Raw genomic sequence first — 19,479 nt, forward strand, 5'->3', positions numbered from 1 at the left:
CCCTCCTGGGAGCACACCCAACACCCACGCCTTTCCCTACACACTTCCTCTCCCCGAAGGCATGTTACCATTACCCTGCTCACTCTTACACTCCAAGGGCCCCTTCTTTTGCCTCTGTAATTTGTTTCCTGAGTCCATTTATTTTATCATTCGCTTCTTCTACCACTGTGACTTTCTAAATAAATTTTCCCTTATACTTTGAGCCTTGGCTCTGAATTTTTTCCTAACCAGAACTCAGGTACCAAGGTCTGAACCCACCAGTCTAACACCTGGTACTGTTCTCACCATCGCCAACACTAGGACCTACTTCACCAGGTGTTGTGAAGATGACATGAGATAATGCATTTCTTACATTTTATAGTGAAGCTCAATACACTGTAGCTCTACTGTAAATAATACACTAGCAAAAATATCCCCATCGATCCAGAATATCATGTAGATGCCTACATACAATTTTTCTGGAAACAACTTGACTTGAATTCTACAAGAGCATTTGACATGGTTTAGAATAAGTACTGTGTGTATATTCTTTTGCATACGTGTGGGATGTAAGCCCTTCTTAATGGAATACGAGGGGCTGCCATTACGAATAAAGATCTATGTGCACACATGGTGTCTTACCGAGCAGAGCAGGCCTTGTGATAACTTGCCAACACTGGCACCCTTCCAGATCCATGGCCCAGATCTCTTGCCCTTTGACAAAGTATATCTGTGGTTTCTTTAGGTGAGCAGTATCAATAGTCATTACTCCACTTAACTCGGATTCAGTCACATTGCAAGAACATTGGCCCCTTCCATTTGGATGGCTTGTGGCTGTGGGTTGCAGAATTCGGTGCAAGGTCTGGTTGATAATACTGTAGTAGAACATCTGAGAGCCCAAATCGGAAACTTCTGTCCAATACAGGCGACTATTGGGGGAAAAAATAACCTCCAACTTAATGAGTAAAATATATCATTTCAAGTATTAGTTTCTTACGAAGATCAATCATTTCTAATAATTAGGAGGACAAATACATCTTTTAGAGAGAACATGTCCACATCCCCAATAACCTTCTTCTGAGATGGAGGAGGGCACAAGAAATCTAATTTTTAGCATTTTCCAATGATTTCTCAATAAATATGTTTACAACTAAAGCCTTGAACTACAATGACTTTAGGTGCTGTATTGTCTTTTTTTTATATATTGATTCCAGAGAGAGGAAGGGAGAGGAAGAGAGAGATAGAAGCATCCATGTTGAGAGGGAATCATGGATCTGCTGCTTCCTGCACATCCCCTACTGGGGATCGAGCCAGCAAACTGTGGATGTGCCCTTGATCAGAATCGAACCCAGGACCCTTCAGTCCGCAGGCCAATGCTCTATCCACTGAGCCAAACTGGCTAGGGCTGTATTGTCTTATTAATGATTGTAAATATAAAAGACATTTGCAACTTTTCATCAACACCTATCTCCATTCCCCTCCTCTCAATTTAGTTTCTGCTTCTTAATACTAGTTAACAATCTAATTTCAAGATAGATTATATCCATGCTATGGCACACACAAAATACATCTCTCAAGCCTAAGAAACTGCCATTCAGTTGCTGAATAGAGGCCTTAAAACTCATCTTTTGAAGACATCAATTAAAGATGGATGAGCCCAGAATAGCTTTTACTGTGTTTGACATGCTGCCCATCTACCTCCTGCTCATCTTCTGCTATTGTCTCGGTCCCCTTCTTATCCTTACCAACTGAGGATATTATTAAATTCACTGATATAAAAATCTGCTTTGGTTTCCTGCTGGCAATTAACCTAACTTTAAGCTAGTTAAGTTGTTAGTATGGATTCAGTTTACATATTTGTGGTTGTGGGCTCATAGTTTATATGTAGAGATACTTACTAAAAGTTAATGTAGTGAGTCAAGACCCCTAAGCACCTTATGTTCCCATCATTAACACCTAATATTAAACCAAAGGTATTATTTAAATATGTCTCTTTATTTCAGCACAATAGAAACAGGTAAACTTCAGATACCTTAATAGGGGATACACGAAGAAAGAGATTATTGTTGAATTTCTGTTGCAAATTTTCAGCTTCCTGGGATATTTCACTTTGTGTTCAAGATCGACATCAAACATTTGCATTCCATTTTGTGATTCTTTCATCACAAAGTAGAGGTGTCTCGAAATCCAATCAATTGTAATAATTGTGATATCAAAAACCAGTGCATCTTGGAAAATCTTAAATCAGGTAGAAAACACAGCCAAGAAGACAGTGGTCATTTTTTTTTTTAAGGTTGAGGACTTTTCTGTAACCACTCATATAACTCATTTATTGCACTTCTCTTTTGTAATCCCAAATCTCAGTAACTCTGGGTTGTGTGCCATTGTAACATTGGTCCCCTTCTCACATAGTGTATTTTCCCTGAGTGATTTCAACTACCATGGTTTCAACTGTAATCCATAAACCAATGCTACAAATCCACATCTTCAGGCTGATTCCTCATTGAGTTACTGATTCAAATATTAAACTGCCTATTCAACATATATGAATGATCCCAGGAAACAGAATTCATCACTCTATGTCCCAAACCTCCTTTTCGCTTACATTTATATTTTTATAGATTCCCAACACTCCCCCTAGGAGCAATCCCATCAACTGTGGTTCATCCTTGACTTCTTCCTACCATTACTACAAATTGTGAATTGGTCCCATTTTAAATATCTCCACAATTTGTCCTCTCCTTTCTCACTTTACTGCTTCTCATTTCCTGCCTTTCCTATCTGGATTTCTGTGATAGCCTCCTAATTGTCTCAGATTTAACCTTCTCTGAGTCATTATTCACACAGCTAACAGAGTGGTCTTTCTAAAACACAGCTTGATCATGTTAATGACCCACTAAATTTCTTTAACGGCTTGCTGCTTGCAAAGGAAGCCCATTCTATGCAGGCTCCTGCCTACCTCTACAGCTTTACCACCTGCCTTTCACTCTGCCCTCACCTCCATCTCCATTCCAAGCTCCTCCTATTTATTTATAGCTCCCTGAATATGCTATGGATCTCTTGTTTCCCTGACTTAGCACTTGTTGCTTCTTCAGCTTTTCCCCACCTTTACCTGGCTCATCTTCTTGGAATCCAAGATGTCTTCCCATCCTACCACAACCAACCTGGATGGAGCATCCATTCTAAGAGATTCCACCATCTCCTGCCCTCAGCACAGCACTTACACTGTGTTCTGTCTGCCTTCTCCACTAGCAAACATTCACTGAATGCCTACCACATGCCAGGCATTGTGCTATGCGCCTTACATGCATTATCTCATTTGATCTTCACGGGAATCCTATGATGAGATACTACAAAACCACAGCGATTAAATAACTTGCTGATGGTCACAGATCCAGTAAGTGGTAGAGTCAGAGTTAAATTCTAGGTTGTCAGATTCCAAAATTCACCCTCTTAATCCCTGTGCCGTACTGTCTACCTACTGTTAGGCCAGTACTAGACGGGGTTTGTTTAAGGACTACTACTTTTCTTTTTCACCTTTATTCCAGGAACTAACACAGCGCCTTAAACCCAATAACTGTTTGCGCTAAATTAACCCTGAATGGCATTTGCCCAAAACCTAATCTGAGCTTATTTGTGACTAAATAGTTATAGAGCATCTGTCCTTTTCAACCATCCTAATCTTAATGCCTCAACCACAGGCCAGTCAGTTTAATTACAGGGCAGTGTGATATGCAGATCTTCTACTTTCTTCCTTTCACAACTGCACTGAAAGTCCTCTTAATAACAACCTTGATAGTTAACATACTTCCTTCCTTTCTAAAGAATTACATAGTGATGTACCTCAGAGCTGGACTGATTGTGCATGTTCAAAAGAAAGAGGGAGTCTCCCTGAGCATAATACACCATTGCATCATCAGCTGTGTAGCCCATGGCACTGATGTCTCTTTCTGCCGAAAACATCCATACAACTTGATTTTGATCCATGTCTAACAAAATCATCTTGTTGCCCAGAAGAGTTATGAGACATGGAAATGGGTTGACTTCTGAAAACAAAATACAAGTAGGTAATATGTATGAGAAAAGTAACTTTAATTTACCAAAATCCCTTAACTCAATCTGATGTCATTTTGAAATCCATGGGTTTCCTTTGTGTTCATCTACTACATCAGTCTCAGTGGAGACAGACTACGTGCTCTGAGTCTAGGTATATTTAAGCATGTTTGATTATGATAAAAATTTATTTTTTTATTTGACTTTAACTTCAGCTCAGAGATTATACTTATATCCCTGAGAATACCAAGAGTTAAAAAGCTTTTTTTTAATACACTAATTGTTATTTACACAGGTTTTTAGATAGTACCTGATGTTTGGGACTGTACCAAGTCAGAAAATGGTCCAGGTCCTTTGGATGTGAAGACTCTAACCTAAAGAAAGAAAAAGATACAGAAAATTGCATTTGACAGTGTCCTCAGTGACAATAATTAAGTTCTGAGATGAATAAATTATTGAATTTTTTATTTCACACTATTTTAAAAAAAATTTTTAAAAGTATGTTTTATTGTTTTCGGAGAGAGGAAGGGAAAGGGAGAGATAGAAATATTAATTATGAGAGAGAATCATCAATTGGCTGCCTCCTGCAGGCCCTCCCTGCTATTGGGGATCAAGCCTGCAACCCCAGCATGTGTCCATACCTGGAAAGCAACAATGTACCCAGGACTCATGCCCTCAAGTTGAAAAGACATCACTGAGGGAGTGACGTTGACAGCAATCCAGTCTTCAAATGTTTTGTTGGTGGCACTTTGGTTGGATATTTGATAGAAAATTTCAAATCTTGTTAACACACCATTTTCATGCTTAGGCTTATTCCACCTAAATTCCACCACAACTTCATTCTTATTACGGTATTTTCCACTTGATAATATAAATATTCTGGGATTCTCTGGTGCTGATGGAACTGAAAAGCAAAGACACCGATAGGGCAGAAAAGAATAGAAGGTTGACTTTTACCATTCACGATAAGAGCATGGAGCAACCCAGTAATAACTTTCTCATTCCAGATAGTTGAGGTATATCTATCTTCTTCTTAAATATTTTCAGGAGAGACTATTCCATAGATTTCTTCAGGAACCTATCTTAATATTTAAGCAAATCCCCCTTATGTCTAATCCAAACCCCTCTTACTACCACATAGGTACATCTTCTTGTCTGGTCCCCGTATCGATGGAAGGTGGCTTATTCTCCTTACAAAATACAATATTTACTCTCATCTTGACAGAATGATTTAGCTGGAGGTGAAAATAGCAGTCACCAGGAAGGAAGGCAGTAACCCTATCTTTCCTTCAGCTAGTTCAAGATTAAAAAATACAGCTATTGGGCCCTCACAAGTTTGGCTCACTGGATAGAGCATCGGCCTGTGGACTGAGGGGTCCCAGGTTCGATTCCGGTCAAGGGCATGTACCTTGGTTGCAGGCACATTCCCATTAGGGGGTGTGCAGGAGGCCGCTGATTGATGCTTCTCTCCCATCAGTTTCTAACTCTCTATCCCTCTCCCTTCCTCTCTGTAAAAAAACTCAATAAAACATATTTTTTTAAAAATACAGCTATTGGGGATCCTAGGTCTTCTCCCCTTGAGCCCTCTCAGGAGACAAGATGTACCCCAAGAGTATGATTTGAAGGTCACCATTTATTTTAGAGCCAAACCAAGCAATTCACTCAGTTCTTTAATTTCTCCATCTTTTAAAGGAAATTTCTCTTCCTGATTTTCCAGTTATTCCTTTTAAGATATGATTCTTCTTTCTTCAGACTCTCCTACTCGTCTCTCCAATCACATTGCTTCTTAAGGTTCAATGCTCACGTCGTTATCCAATCTCCAGGCCTTCTTATATTGTACTCACATGGAATACTCACTCTTCTTGCTTCATTCCTCTGGGCTCAGCTAGAGTTTCCACTCCCTAAAGGCCTTCCTAGCCATACCATCATGTATATTGCCCGCTCTTAAGAACGTTGAGGCAGCTTGATGTAGGTGAAGGTTTTGCAGTCTTGCCTACTTACGCCATGCCATCACTACTCAGTTATCAGTCTTATTTCTATTATCGTTAGCAGAATGTGTTCATCTCTCTACTGTTTTATGAGCTCCATCAGAGAGAGTACCTTTTCTCAATCCTTGTTAAATCCCTCCAAATCTAATATAGGACAGGTACACAGTAAGTGCTAAATAAATATTTGTCATTTTAAATAATTTCCCAACTATATTATAAATTTCCTGATGGCAAAGGCCAAATCTTATCAATCTTCCTTACTACTCCCAACATACAGCAGAGTGGTGATGACCCCAGCCCTCACTACACCCCCTGTTAGATATAGTCAAGTTTACTTCCACAGAAGAATCCAAGCAAGGATGACAACCCAAGACAGTATCAAAGATAGCATATCTGGAACAAAATGCTAACTGCTCTGAACCTGCCTAAGCTTATGAGATTCATAGAAAAATATTATTGAAAGACTCTTAATATATATATATATATATATATATATGTATACATACATATATGTATATATATATATATACATATATATATATAATGGTAAATGGATGTCCATGCTTATTGAACTCTTACTGCCTGCTAGGTCCTGTGCTAGGAAGTTATATAAATTAAATCCATATGACACCATCATTTGCCAACATTTGCAAAAATGAAGATTAAATTCCAGCCCTCTCACTTACTCTCCATTTTACTTTGGGCAACTGCTGAGCTTGTTTTCTCCTTTTCATAGTCAAGATAATAACACCTGTCTATCTACCTCAGAGCTATGTAAGGATCAAATGAAATGATGTTTCTGACACATGACAGGTATGTATTAAATGTTTAATAAAGGAGTGATACACATAAATATGCTTTTTATACTTGAAAGTGGTAGACACATGTAAAGATATAGCCAGTATCCATTTTAAAATATATTCCAAGGAAAAACAATAAATTTAAACATCAGTTATTCATCTACGGAAGATTCTGAATTACCTTTCATGAGAGTATCTCCCAATAAGCCTACCTCCACAACACTGTCTCGGTTCATAAATGCCCCATTTCCTTATAAAGCATTTCACAAATTACCTGAAACATGTTTGTGCATCTTGTATGTCATTACAAGGAAGTTAAACAGTTCTTTAAAAAAATCTCTGAAATATACTTTTGGAATAAATTATGCCGAGTTATTTTAATAGTGTTGTTCTAATTTCTAAAAAGTCATTGAAAGTGTATTGAGTCTAAACACATCTACAAAACTGAAAGTTATTCTAAAAAATTAACTGTCCATTCTAGATCATGCAAAGTGAGATTCTGCCCTTTTCTTTCTTAAAGATTTTAACCCCTGTACCTGTTTCAGGTGCTCGAAGTGACAGAGATGTTTTGGGGCCCTTGCCCCAGTAGGTATAAGGAGTGACAGAAAGATTAAATAAGGCATAAGGCTCCAAGCCTTCCACAGTAAATACAGGTAAAGGCTGTTTTTCACTAGCCAGGAACTAAAATATAAACACAAAACATTATTTTCTTAGGGAGAAAATCAGAAAATCTTTTATTCCAACTTAACTAAAATCTCCAAACTTCAGTTCACATATAAAGTCAAGCCCTTCAAATTTGGAAATGCTGATGTCGGTAAATTCCAGTTAAAGAGTCTAATATGCCAGCTGTTACCACTAACCACAAAGCAGTCAGAGACTGGCTAGACCAAGGATCTCAGGAATAATCCTGACAGAGGCTAACGGAGCAACCAAGGAGATGGGTTTGCCTAAGTGAAGAAAGTACAAATCAGTGTGGGCGGGGCTGGATGCAGATGGCACAGCCTGCCCGAGAAATAGAAGCTACTAGAACCAAGGCCATACCTTAAGAGGAGCACTAAATTCCACACTGTAGAAAATTACACCCCAATCCACTGCTGGGACAGCATGCCACAGGATTTGAAAACTTGAAGCATTTCCTTCAATCCTAAATGAAGACTCTTGAACAGAGTCTGGGATTACCTTAGGGGTGAAGGAGAAGTTCCCTGGGATGAAATGAAAGAAAGAATAGAGGGAGAAAGAACGTAGTCTTATAATCGTCATAAAAAACATGGAAAATTAATAATAATTACCAATAGTACCAAAGCAAAATTGTCCTTTATTTTAAAACATTCTGAACATCATCTTATTTTCTGACCATTTCAAGCTGTACATTTGAGTTAAGAATAAATTGGCTATGCCTGTCCCGCATGGCTCAGTGGTTGAGTGTCAACCTATGAACCAGGGGGTCACGGTTCGATTCCTGGTCAGGGCATATGCCCGGGTTGCAGGCTTGATCCTCAGAGTGGGGCGTGCAGGAGGCAGCCAACCAATGATTCTTTCTCATCATTGATGTTTCTATCTCACACTCACTCTCTTTTCCTCTCTGAAATCAATTAAAAAATATATTTTTTAAAAAAATATAAACTGACTGCAAGCAAACCAACAGAAACTACTAACACCCTTTTCCTCTTAAAACATAATTCTTAAGAAAAAATCCCAACCTAGACATTTATTTAACAGGAAGTATGGAGGAGCGAGGGTAAACTAGAGTAAAATATTGTACCTGGCAGAGGTTTGAGAGACGTCTGAATAATTGTGAACTGGTTAAATTTGGCTGGTTCCAAAACAGAGACACTAGTTCGCTGACCTATTTCTTGAGCTGTTATAATCTTAAAGCCATTGATCCAGAAAAGCCGACCACTATAGTACATCAGTGCATTCTGGGAAATGTCGGAAGTGCTCCAGGCTGCAAATTCTGTGATGGTGGGCTCCCCAACACTGCTGAAACACAACACCAATTAGTGTGTGTGTTCTGAGTGGAGGAAGGGCTGGTACATTCAAATACTGGAGGAAACATATGTTTGTGTATATAAAAACAGAAAATACCTTGCAACAATAATTGTCATTATTCTTAGTTTAATATTTAGTTGATTTTTACCTTTTCCTTGAAATATTCCTAAAGCAAATTTTCTAGGGCTTTTCTTATCAATGTGATTCTGCAATGGCAAGAGTGTTACACAGGTTTTAATAAATGCTTGTGGTTCTTGGTAATACCCTACATCAAAGCCACAACCCAGTGACTGGTTTCTCCTCACTGAGCCATGTCTCCCTCTTATTCTTGGTTATTTACTTGCTTTCATTATTCTAGCCTGTTTGGTCCTTCCCTGTATACTAGTCACAAGTCTCTGTTGCTCCAACGATACTTACTAATTTCTAAAGCTTAGTCAAAATGCTTCTTTTCAGACCAGGGAATTCAAGTAAACAGACTATTGTTTAAATTGCTTTTAGAGATTTTTTTCTCGGTGACAGGGAATTTTACAAAGACGTTTTTACTTTACAATTTTTATTGGTTGTTTTTAAAATGCCTCCAGTTACCTAGTACTCGGTAAAAACTCTCAATGATTCTCAACCTTTTAGAGCAGAGATGTGACCTTTTTTAAAGGATGATTTCTCTAAATCTTGGTAAAGTGTTGACATTTCCCTCTTTAGAAAATTATAAAGTATGACATTTAAAATAAATGGAAGTTTTGTTTTGAGAATTTCACAATATCTCCTTGAAAAAAACAAAACGAAACAAAAACTACCTCAGAGGACCATAGCTGGGACTTCTGAACCTTAGAAAGACGCATGCTCACTAGTGCTATTCCCACAGTCCCTGCTCTAGTAAAAGGCTATTTATTCACACCTAGTCAATGTGAAGACAGTCTCTGGTTTGCCTTGTGGACTTTCACCCACCGGACAGTGTCTTCTGCTCCTTCTATACATACCCTACCACAGTGTTCACCACATTCTACTGTAATTAGGTGTTTGCAAACCTATCTTTCCCCACAAGCACAATGCCTGCAACTGAGTGGATGATTAGTAACTGTTTATTGAAAAATGAGTTCTCATGCGTTATCATTTATAACTGATGGGTATGTCGTGCTCTTCTTCTCAATCAATTGCCTTCAAGGGATATTACTTACCCCTGCCCCCGAAGAACAGCTCTGTACAGGTGAATACATTGACTGTCTTGAACCAACCAATACAGGAGCCCATCACTGAGGTCTAAAGTTAGAGCAGTTACCTAAATAGAACACAAGGCCAGAAAACAGGTCAAATATACAGTTGAAGGATACCTTTGTGAACAAGTCACACTTAAGCTATAGATTTCTCCTTAAGATCCTCTTTGGAATAATAAACTCAGTGATTTTTTTTTTTACCTTTCACTGAATATAAAAATTATATGATTGTGGCTATTACTATATAATTTGGATATAAGTGCACTGGTTTCCTAAAAATCTTCAAAAGGCAGGCACTGTTACTCACTTCTATATATTTGTCTCCAGCAGGATCGGCATCCCCTGGGAACTTGTAAAGACAAATTCTCAACCACATTCCAGGACCTACTGAATCAGGAACTTGAGCCTCTGTGCTATGTCAAGCCTTGCCCAAAGCAAGCCGTAACTTTGGACTCTTCAGCCATATGTCAATGAATTTCATGGTTGTTGAAATCAGTTGTTCTCAAGCATTGCTGCACATTAGAATCACCTGTGCAGTTCTTTAAACATCTCGATTTCCAGGTTGCATCCTCTTAAAGTGTGGTCTCTGGAGATGAAGCCCAGTCCCCTGGATGTTCTCTGACTCCCCAGAAAATTCCAATGTGTCACCAACTTTGAGAACCAATGGTTTAAACCATTTTAAATTATATCTTCTGTTCATTATAACCAAAACATCCTGACACATTTTAAAAATATAATACAGGGTTTTTATGTTTTATAACTGGTAGAGTCACCTATATATAAAGTCCTATTTCTAGCTGACATCTGAAAACCTCTCACTACTCTTTCTTTGACTTCTTGTTACCATCCTGTCTTAATTTTATGTCCAACTGTCTAGGTAAGGCCTGAGGAAAGACTGCTTCTCCTATGAAATAGACTGTGTGAGATAGAAGTTACAATCCAAGAGATCTTTTTTGCTTTCTTTGGCTTTATGGGCATTTTTCAAATAAGCTGAGATTGCCAGGAGTCTGACCTCAGAGTAGTGCATTCTCTCTATAGCAGGCCTGGAGACTGAGAGCTATCAGATAGGATTAAAGTTGATGACTATATTTTTAGCAAGACACAGTAGCATATAAACAAAAATGATGAGCCAGTGAAAAGTGTAAAAGGAATGCAATAATGTATCCTAGAACTAAAAATACTTTCTACATTACCCAAGGCCTACTACAAAGACATAATCTTCAGGCGTATGAGAGTAAGAACCTTCTATGTTCTTATATATCACAGATTTCTGTTTAAAAAACAAAAACAAAAAAAACAAACAAAAAAACTCAACCTACTCTTTTTCCAAAAGCTAAAAAACGATTCTAGCAACTCCTAACCTTCTGGCACTTGAATCGTGTCCATGCTTCATGCTAAAAATGATTTTTAAAAAATATCTTTATTGATTTCAGAGACTAAAGAAGAGGGAGAGAGAGAGACAGAAATATTGATTTGAGAGAATCATCGATTGGCTGCTTTCTGCACACTCCACACTGGGGATCAAGCCTACAACCCAGGCATGTGCCCTGACTGGGAACTGAACCATGATCTCCTGGTTCATATGTCAATGCTCAATCACTGAGCCACACTGGCCAGGCTAAAAGAGATTATTGATTACTTTTTTCAGTTAAAATGAAATCGGGTTAATCTTGCTTGGTTATTTATAATGAGATGCACTACAGTTTTCTAAATAACAAGTTAACTGTATTTTATCTCTTTTTAAATTTAGTTTTTATTAAAGTATGGTTGACATACAATATTATATTCATTTCAGGTGTACAACATGGTAACCTGACATTTATTTATATACCTTATGATGTGATCACAATAAGTCTAGTAACCATCTGTTAGCATACAAAGCTATTATGGCATTATTTCCCTATACTGTACATTATTATCTCTTTGTGACTTTTATTCTATAACTAGAAGTTTGTGCCTCTTATTTCCCTTCACTCTTTTCCACCCATCTTCCCACCTCTATCTCCTCTGGCAACCATCAAGATAAGGCAAACTACCAAAAATTTCCATCTTATATTTAAAAAATTTAAATCAATTATGACAATCAAATGAAAGAGAAATTTTGCTTATACCAAAATCTTACTGTAACAGTATTTCCTTTCAGATTCTACCTTAACTATACACAATAAGCAGACAGTATAATCATAACTATACAATAGCACTACTCAGAATTATTAAATAATCAGCTCTTATTTTTATTTTGTCACCTTTTTCCCAGAAAACCAGGGCTGTGCCTGTAGTATAAGGGGACTTTCCCCATTTAGCCTGGTGCTTTCAACTGAGTAGAGTGTGGTCCAATAGAGATAGCCACCCACGGAATCCACCGCCATGTCATTCACCAACAACTTCACATGCGTCACAATATCTGCATGTCCTGTCAACACGGACTGCCTTTGTATCTATAAAACACAATCATATGATTTTTAAATGACATCATGATTCCTGAATAGTTTATTGCAATTATTATTGAACTGCTGCATTTACCCGTCATTTTTCCAATCATAAGTACCTATTGGCACGATGTACTAAACCTTGTAAACATAATAGTCATGGGACCTGCCCTCATGAACCTTATCACTGTTCATGTTCCTAAAGAGAAGGAATATACATTTATTTTGAGTTAAATACTTGCGCTTCCTAATCATATATCCAGTCAAAACACTGGATAAGAATGTATTATATCGGATTCCTTTCTATCAACATGTTTTCCTAACATTAAATACTGCCATTATTAGTGAGGATGTATTATATGCCTAGCACTATATATTTTTTCAATATTTAAAATATAAGCTCTTGTAACCAACAACTTCACATGTATCACAATATGTAAATAAGGAACAGTAAGCCTATTAAGGATGTCTATTCCCTACTTTTTCAAGAGTAAACTGGGTTCAAAGAAGTTAAGTAATTTTTCCTGGAGTTAGACAGTTTTTAACAGACAGAGCAAATACTTATAGCCAATTTTCATATCCATTCTTCCACTTTCTCCTTTTAAACTATTTTCCAACTAACCCATTTTAGGGAGCAGTCTCTAATTAACCCCATCAACTCTGCCTACAGGTCACTGGCACTTAGGAATTCAGACCATACCAGAATGCTAGCCTCTAAATACATTAATTTGTGTGTGTCTTCTATTATTTCATTTATGTATTTTTATCTCATTAAAAGACCAGGGTCAAGTGGTGATGGTTGCACAACACTGAACATATTTTAAAAAACCACTCCATTTTACATAACAAAAAAAGGGTGAATTTTATGGCTTGTAAATTATATCTCAATAAAGTTTATATGTTGTTATTTTTTTTAAAAAAAAGAGCAGAGGCATGTCTACGATTTACTTTATATTCCCAACTATGCTGATTCTCAAGGTTCTAAACATATTGGTAATAGATAAATGATTTTTGAGTGAATAAAAGTGCGTACAATAGCACACTCCTGATTAGAAAACAATTTCAGAACTATACTTCTCAATCTGTCAGACTAGTGTTCTCATCACTAACCATCTTTCCTTTCAAAGTGTACCACTACACATACACAAGATGTCTTCATTTTGCCCCCAGGTCCACTCTCAGCCCTCTCCACCCTCCACTTCCCCCTGAAGGCTGACACCTATGAACTGCATCACTGGACTCTCTTGTTCTCTGGTTTCCAGTGAGGTTCAGCCAACAGAGGCACTGGCAGGAGGTGGGAGGGCAGAAGGAAGGAGGGGTTGGGGAACTCATTCCCCGAGACCACGCATTTTGACAGTGATTGGGTTTCATGTCAGCAACTCTCCTAAAGCTACAGTCCTCACAGGTTCTTCTCCTTCTTTCCTTTGCCCCTTTATGCCTGGAATTAGTTATATCTTTCCACACTTGCTGGCCCAGGACATGCTTTGCCACCCTTTGTTTTCCTTAGCCCTGTCTACACCTTTGAAAATGGTCCCTTCACTTAGGTGGAGTGAGCTATCTTCCTCCAGGACACTGACCCACTAGTGAACATTTTAACATATTTATTTTAAGATATTGTTGGAAATAGTACACCAAAGATATCAAATTTCCTTCACACATAGATGCATCTTAATAAAAAATTGAGCAGACTTAAAGACAAATATTCAATGAATAATAGCATAGATGGTACACTAATATGAAAAAAAAATCATGAAAATAACATTCAAGCCACTGAAGTGGGTGGGCATTGCTCTAGAGCAGCGGTTCTCAACCTGTGGGTCGCGACCCCTTTGAGGGTCAAACGACCCTTTCACAGGGGTCGTCTAAGACCATTGGAAAACACATATATAATTACATATTGTTTTTGTGGTTAATCACTATGCTTTAATTATGTTCAATTTGTAACAATGAAATTGGGGTCACCACAACATGAGGAACTGTATTAAAGGGTCACGGCATTAGGAAGGTTGAGAACCACTGGTCTAGAGCTTCCAGAATGCCAGGTTTTAACTTACCACATATGTCCTTCCAGCCCAGTAGAGAAAGTGACCCAGCCACTCGTAAGCTAACGCCCCTGCTCCTGCAATGTTGGGTATGTGATAATTCTTGGAGATATCTGTCCCATTCAGCAGCCACACGTGAACATCACCTTTCATGTCACTGTAGTAGAGTCTGTTGTTATACCAATCCATGTCTCAAAACAGAGTGAATTGGTAAAAGTTATTTTTTTCATATGTGCTGACACAAGCAGAGCAAGTCAAGAAATCACACTTGCACCCGCATCTGATAGCATATGCTAACATAGAGAGTCACTAGACCGTCAGGGATTGGTCAAGAGTATTTCAATAATGTTACCTCAAAATCTTTACCCCTGGAACTAGAGAGAGGAACTAATATTCATTAAGCATCTCCTCTTTCCTGAACATTGTCCCAGGCACTTCTACTTAATTCTTAATGTCTCACTTAATTCTTAAAACAAAGCTGTGAAATAGGAAGTATCCTCATTTTTGACATGGCAAACCTGAGACTCGGTGAGATTATCTGTTCTGCCTGAGATCTCACAAATGAAAAGAGAGGGAGCCAAGATTCAAGCCAACTCCAAAGCATTCTTTCCATTAGACAATACTTCCTAAGCCCAACTTCTTTGTTGGTCAGAAATGCTGTTGTACTTTTAATGGCCACACAAATAGATCAAATACTGAGGTAGTTACAGAAGATGCCCTCTTCCAGCAAGGTCACTGTCACATCATCCTGGAATGAAGACTTTTCTTCATTCTAACGTCTTCCCGGCAAAATGACCCACCCATTATTGAATAATCCTCTGTCATGAAATCCTTTCTTATTCTTTGTTTATATCTCCATGCAGCATTTTCATGCTTCAGTCTTATAGCCAACTCATAATAAATTACTGAAGCGTAGCTGTCTTAGTGGAACAAGATAGGTTGTTACTGTGAGACAACACTGACAGATTAAAATTCATGAGAAATATATCAAAGCGTTCCTGAAATGGGCATGAATCAATAAGTAACCTCACATTTTGTGAAATAATAAACAGCATTCCTACTTGAGAACCAACATTTTCTTAATACTGTCCCTGGAAGTATAGTTCAGTGCATTTTCCCCCCTTTCATTATTGACCTAATACCAAAACGCTTGATTCTTTGATTTATCAAATAGCTTGGGAATGAGTAGAAACCTGTCATTCCAAGTGTAAAGGGACTTGGCATTTACCTGATACATTCTTTATATCAGAGGATAAGAACTCTCCTGGGCCAAAGCTATTTAATGGTTTACTCCAAAGCCCATCTTCTTTGACAGCCATGATAAATGGTGGTTCTGTAGCTATTGGGTAAAAAAAAGGAAATTGAAGGAAATATCACAGACAGCACACTTTTTAAGGCACACATCTTAAGATTTTCTTTATAAAGTAAAAGAATATCAACATTTTAAAAAATAATGTGGAAGGTATGAGCAATTGTGTCTGCTTAATAGAATTATATGTCATATTAAACATACTCTCATATTTTTATGTAAATATTTAAAATTGAATGTGAAGAGAAATGTATGTGATATTGCCTCTATAGCAATGTCGTGGCAGAATTTGTTTTTTTTGTTATTGTTGTGTTTTTTTTTGCTTTGGCTATTGGTTGCCATGTTCCCATTCAGAGCACCCAGAAGCAATTGTGCTAACAGTAACAGTATATATGGTACCATTATCTTTCCCTTTTCTTTTTCTGCCAAGAGGATGATATTTGGCATAATTCGCAGCCCCTCAACTTCTCTCCGCAAGGAGTGCTATTGCTTAATAAACCATAAGAAAGAAGAAAGTCATGAAGGAGAAGAAAATGATGTATTTCCCACAAACTATCTTTAGAAAGTTTACAATATCAGGCCAGACACATAAAATGTTACCCAGAGCTTTAGGTGTTTTCCTAATCTCAGATAAACATACTCAACAGACCATCGCACCCTCATTCTAACTTCTTTACTACATTGGAAGTGACTAATTTTAAGGAACATGGGGAATAAGTCTTTCTTTGTCAGAATCACTCCCTACATCAAGAACATTTTCTCACCTGGCACCAGGGTAGTACCCACCGAGGGCTCTGACCACGGGCCTGGCCCCTTCGGAGAACTTGCCCTCACGGAAACCTCGTATTGTGTCGCGCTCTGCAGCCCAGGGACATGCAGCACGGTCCCACGTATGTTAGAGAAAACGCGAGTGTTTCCGGGGAAGTCTTGGGTTGATATTTCCACCTCGTAAGTCCAGTTCTGCCAGGAGGAAGGGCCTAATCAGAAGAGTTAAGCAATATTACTGGCCGGGATGACATCAGCAAGGGCAAACAAAAGGTCATGAGGAAATTCATCTCCAGCCTCACCTTGAATGGAAGGGTCATTGGGCAGTAATACCTGTTACCCCCCAATCATCAGGGTTAGTTTGACGGTATAACTAGAACAGTGTCCATTCCACCCATGCCACTCATCTTGCTTATTAATGGAGTCATTATTCCCAACAAATCAGAGGACATTTGGCTGCTCAGAATTGTCAGAGGGGTCTCTCTCACACCGCCAGGTGGAACCAGGCTCCTAATAAGCAAATGCTGGTGGTGAATCTCTAATATAATTCTAGTGCTTGCATAGCACTTTTCTCCCAGAAGCCCAAAATTTGCTTATTCATTTGTAGCTGTCTTTGTGATATACAGCAAACAGGCATAATTAACTTTGTCTTAAAGTAGAACATAGACAATGTTTGCTAAATACCTTAGGCGGCTAGGGGTTTGCAAACTACAGTCTCAGGGCCAAATCTAGCCCACTCCTGTTTATGTAAATGCAGTTGTACTGGAACACAGCCACCGATACTCATTTACATATTATCTATGGCTGTTTCTACACTACAAAGACAGTGTTGTATAGCTATATCAGAGACCGTATGAACCACAAAGCTGAACATATTTATAGCTGGTCCTTCATTTATAGAAAAAGTTTGCTGACCTCTGTGCTAGGTATTGTTCTAAGTGTTTTCTACTTGCGCATCTTACTTTAATCTACATAACAATCCCATAGAAAGAATTAATATCCCCATCTTCCAATAGTGGAAACTAATTAAGTTGTCCAGGGTCATTCTGCTAATAAATGGCAAGACCAGCCTTTGAGTCCATGCAGGCCGGCTCCAGAGCCCACCTACTTACCCGCCACACAAACTGCCTCTCCAGAGATACAAGTTCAGGTTTAGAGAGTTTTAGGGAGTTGTTCAAATTAATTAAAGGTTATAATGGATAGAAAACCTCAACCCAAGTGCCCTAACCCCCTGGCTAATATTCACTCGGACTAGCTTGTCAGTGCCTGGCTCCTAGTAGACACTCAATAAACGTTTGAGCCATTCTGTTGGGATATAAATGAAAAACATAGAGAGCCTCCCAATGCAACACTAGTAAATGCAGACTAAACATGTCAAAACTCCTTTTTGCGCTAAGTAGCACTCTGGTTGACGAGTGCATCATAACAAATGAGTTCAAGCTTTCCCTTCCTTTCCTTCCACTGAGGCCATGACCACTCTGGGGAGAGAGCACTCACTGGCTCCTATGGCGAGGGCAGGAGGCTTCCACTGAACCAGGGCCTGGTAGGATCCAAACAGCACAGAGAGCTGCTGCGGGCGGGCCGGCAGGGGGTATGGCTGGGTGTACCGGCTAAACATGACCAAGTTCCCAAACCCAAACTCTTCTATGTGTCTCAGGTCACATCCCACGATGAACTCATTAAAAGACAAAGCATCCTGCTGGAAAACAGCCTTGCCATCTGTGACAAGGAAGTGATTGGTCTCACAATCAAAGCTCTTCACATCAGCAAAGGGGACATGAGGGAGGACAAGATGGGAAGCAGAGCCATCCAGAAATGTTGACATGAAGACTTGGGTGGTGTCGTTGAAGTAAATGATTCGCTTGGACTGTGGCTTTACTGCGAAGTCCTTTAATGCGCAACTCTCCACGATACGCAGGGCTTCTGAGTCCTGACCAGGTGGCACCTGGAGAGCTACTCTATAAATGCCATCTCTCAGGAGATAAAAGACATACCTGACATGGGAACAAAAGAAGTCTGGTTTGACTCAATGCAAAGGTAGATGAGTAACCTCCCCAACCCACTACTTTATCCTATTGTACAATCAGAATCATGTATTTCCAGAGTTAATAAGTACAGGGTTTCCCAAGGGCCAAAAGAGTAAGGATATTTACTAAAGACATGCTCTATTCATTTAAGTTAGAAGTTGGAACACTGAAAAATTTCAGCCTCGCTTCTAATGCTTAGCATCCTCACTATACATGACTTTTTAGAATCATAGAATTTAAAAGCAAAAAGGATTTAAGGATTTTCTAGTGGAACCTACTGTTAAAGGAATACACATTATATAAAAGTTACACAGCTACACATGTTATTTATTATAAAAAACTTTTCTCCAAAATCCACAAATTTTTAAGTCTAATTCTGTCAATAAACTTTCCCATACATTGTAAATGAAAAAATGGAAGAAAGCAAAAGCATTTCAACCACTTTTTTAAAACCTGAGTTATTAGTTTATGATAAATATTTAGTGAGGCTACTTTGCATTTTTAGTAGACTAAGCTTTTAAAAATATTTGCAATTGCAGCACTAGGGCTACCATTTTACAACTCATGAAGAAATACCACAAAAGGGAGCAGGACCACCCAGTAACCAGAAGAAAGAAGCCAATGGAGGAATTTTGAAAATTCATATAATTTGAAGCCAAACATCGAGGGAGCAGTGTAAGTGAATTTATAATAATGAAAAAAGAAACACCGCTAAAATACTTCATTGATAATCAAATCTGTCAGGATATTAACTAAAACATAAAACTATTCATTTGAATGTAGCCAATTTTGGATTTGTGTTCATGGAGACAGATGTACTTTTGCTTAGCAAGTCTTTCTCATCACAAACCCATGGGTTGGCAGGGTTCGAAGCTACAACTGTCACA

At 38.5% G+C, this 19,479-nt stretch overlaps 1 protein-coding gene and 1 long non-coding RNA gene across 8 annotated transcripts in view; one reads left to right on the top strand and one right to left on the bottom strand.

Annotated features, from left to right (window-relative positions):
* The window catches only part of LOC132236830 (uncharacterized), a 49,587-nt gene extending 37,316 nt beyond the window's left edge, over positions 1–12,271 (top strand). The window contains exon 3 of one of the 3 annotated variants that reach the window (XR_009453380.1): positions 10,348–12,271. This is a non-coding gene — a long non-coding RNA (uncharacterized LOC132236830). Of the gene's footprint in view, positions 1–6,756; positions 6,998–10,347 lie in introns of those variants that run through there. The other 2 variants (XR_009453379.1, XR_009453384.1) reach the window with 2 other exon arrangements.
* The window catches only part of ROS1 (ROS proto-oncogene 1, receptor tyrosine kinase), a 119,209-nt gene that overhangs the window by 45,082 nt on the left and 54,648 nt on the right, over positions 1–19,479 (bottom strand). For 3 of the 5 annotated variants that reach the window (XM_059700148.1, XM_059700152.1, XM_059700150.1), the window contains 14 exons: positions 18,063–18,559; positions 16,565–16,777; positions 15,720–15,830; positions 14,504–14,682; positions 12,267–12,458; positions 9,985–10,085; positions 8,583–8,800; positions 7,862–8,022; positions 7,357–7,501; positions 4,674–4,936; positions 4,343–4,406; positions 3,823–4,025; positions 2,012–2,217; positions 622–908 (listed from right to left, as the gene is read on the bottom strand). In XM_059700148.1, coding sequence (XP_059556131.1) covers positions 622–908; positions 2,012–2,217; positions 3,823–4,025; positions 4,343–4,406; positions 4,674–4,936; positions 7,357–7,501; positions 7,862–8,022; positions 8,583–8,800; positions 9,985–10,085; positions 12,267–12,458; positions 14,504–14,682; positions 15,720–15,830; positions 16,565–16,777; positions 18,063–18,559 — 2,840 coding nt within the window. The remainder of the gene's footprint in view (positions 1–621; positions 909–2,011; positions 2,218–3,822; positions 4,026–4,342; positions 4,407–4,673; positions 4,937–7,356; positions 7,502–7,861; positions 8,023–8,582; positions 8,801–9,984; positions 10,086–12,266; positions 12,459–14,503; positions 14,683–15,719; positions 15,831–16,564; positions 16,778–18,062; positions 18,560–19,479) is intronic. The other 2 variants (XM_059700149.1, XM_059700151.1) reach the window with 1 other exon arrangement.

This window comes from Myotis daubentonii, chromosome 6 (genome assembly GCF_963259705.1).
Source record: "Myotis daubentonii chromosome 6, mMyoDau2.1, whole genome shotgun sequence".
In the NCBI taxonomy this organism is placed as follows: Eukaryota; Metazoa; Chordata; class Mammalia; order Chiroptera; family Vespertilionidae; genus Myotis; species Myotis daubentonii.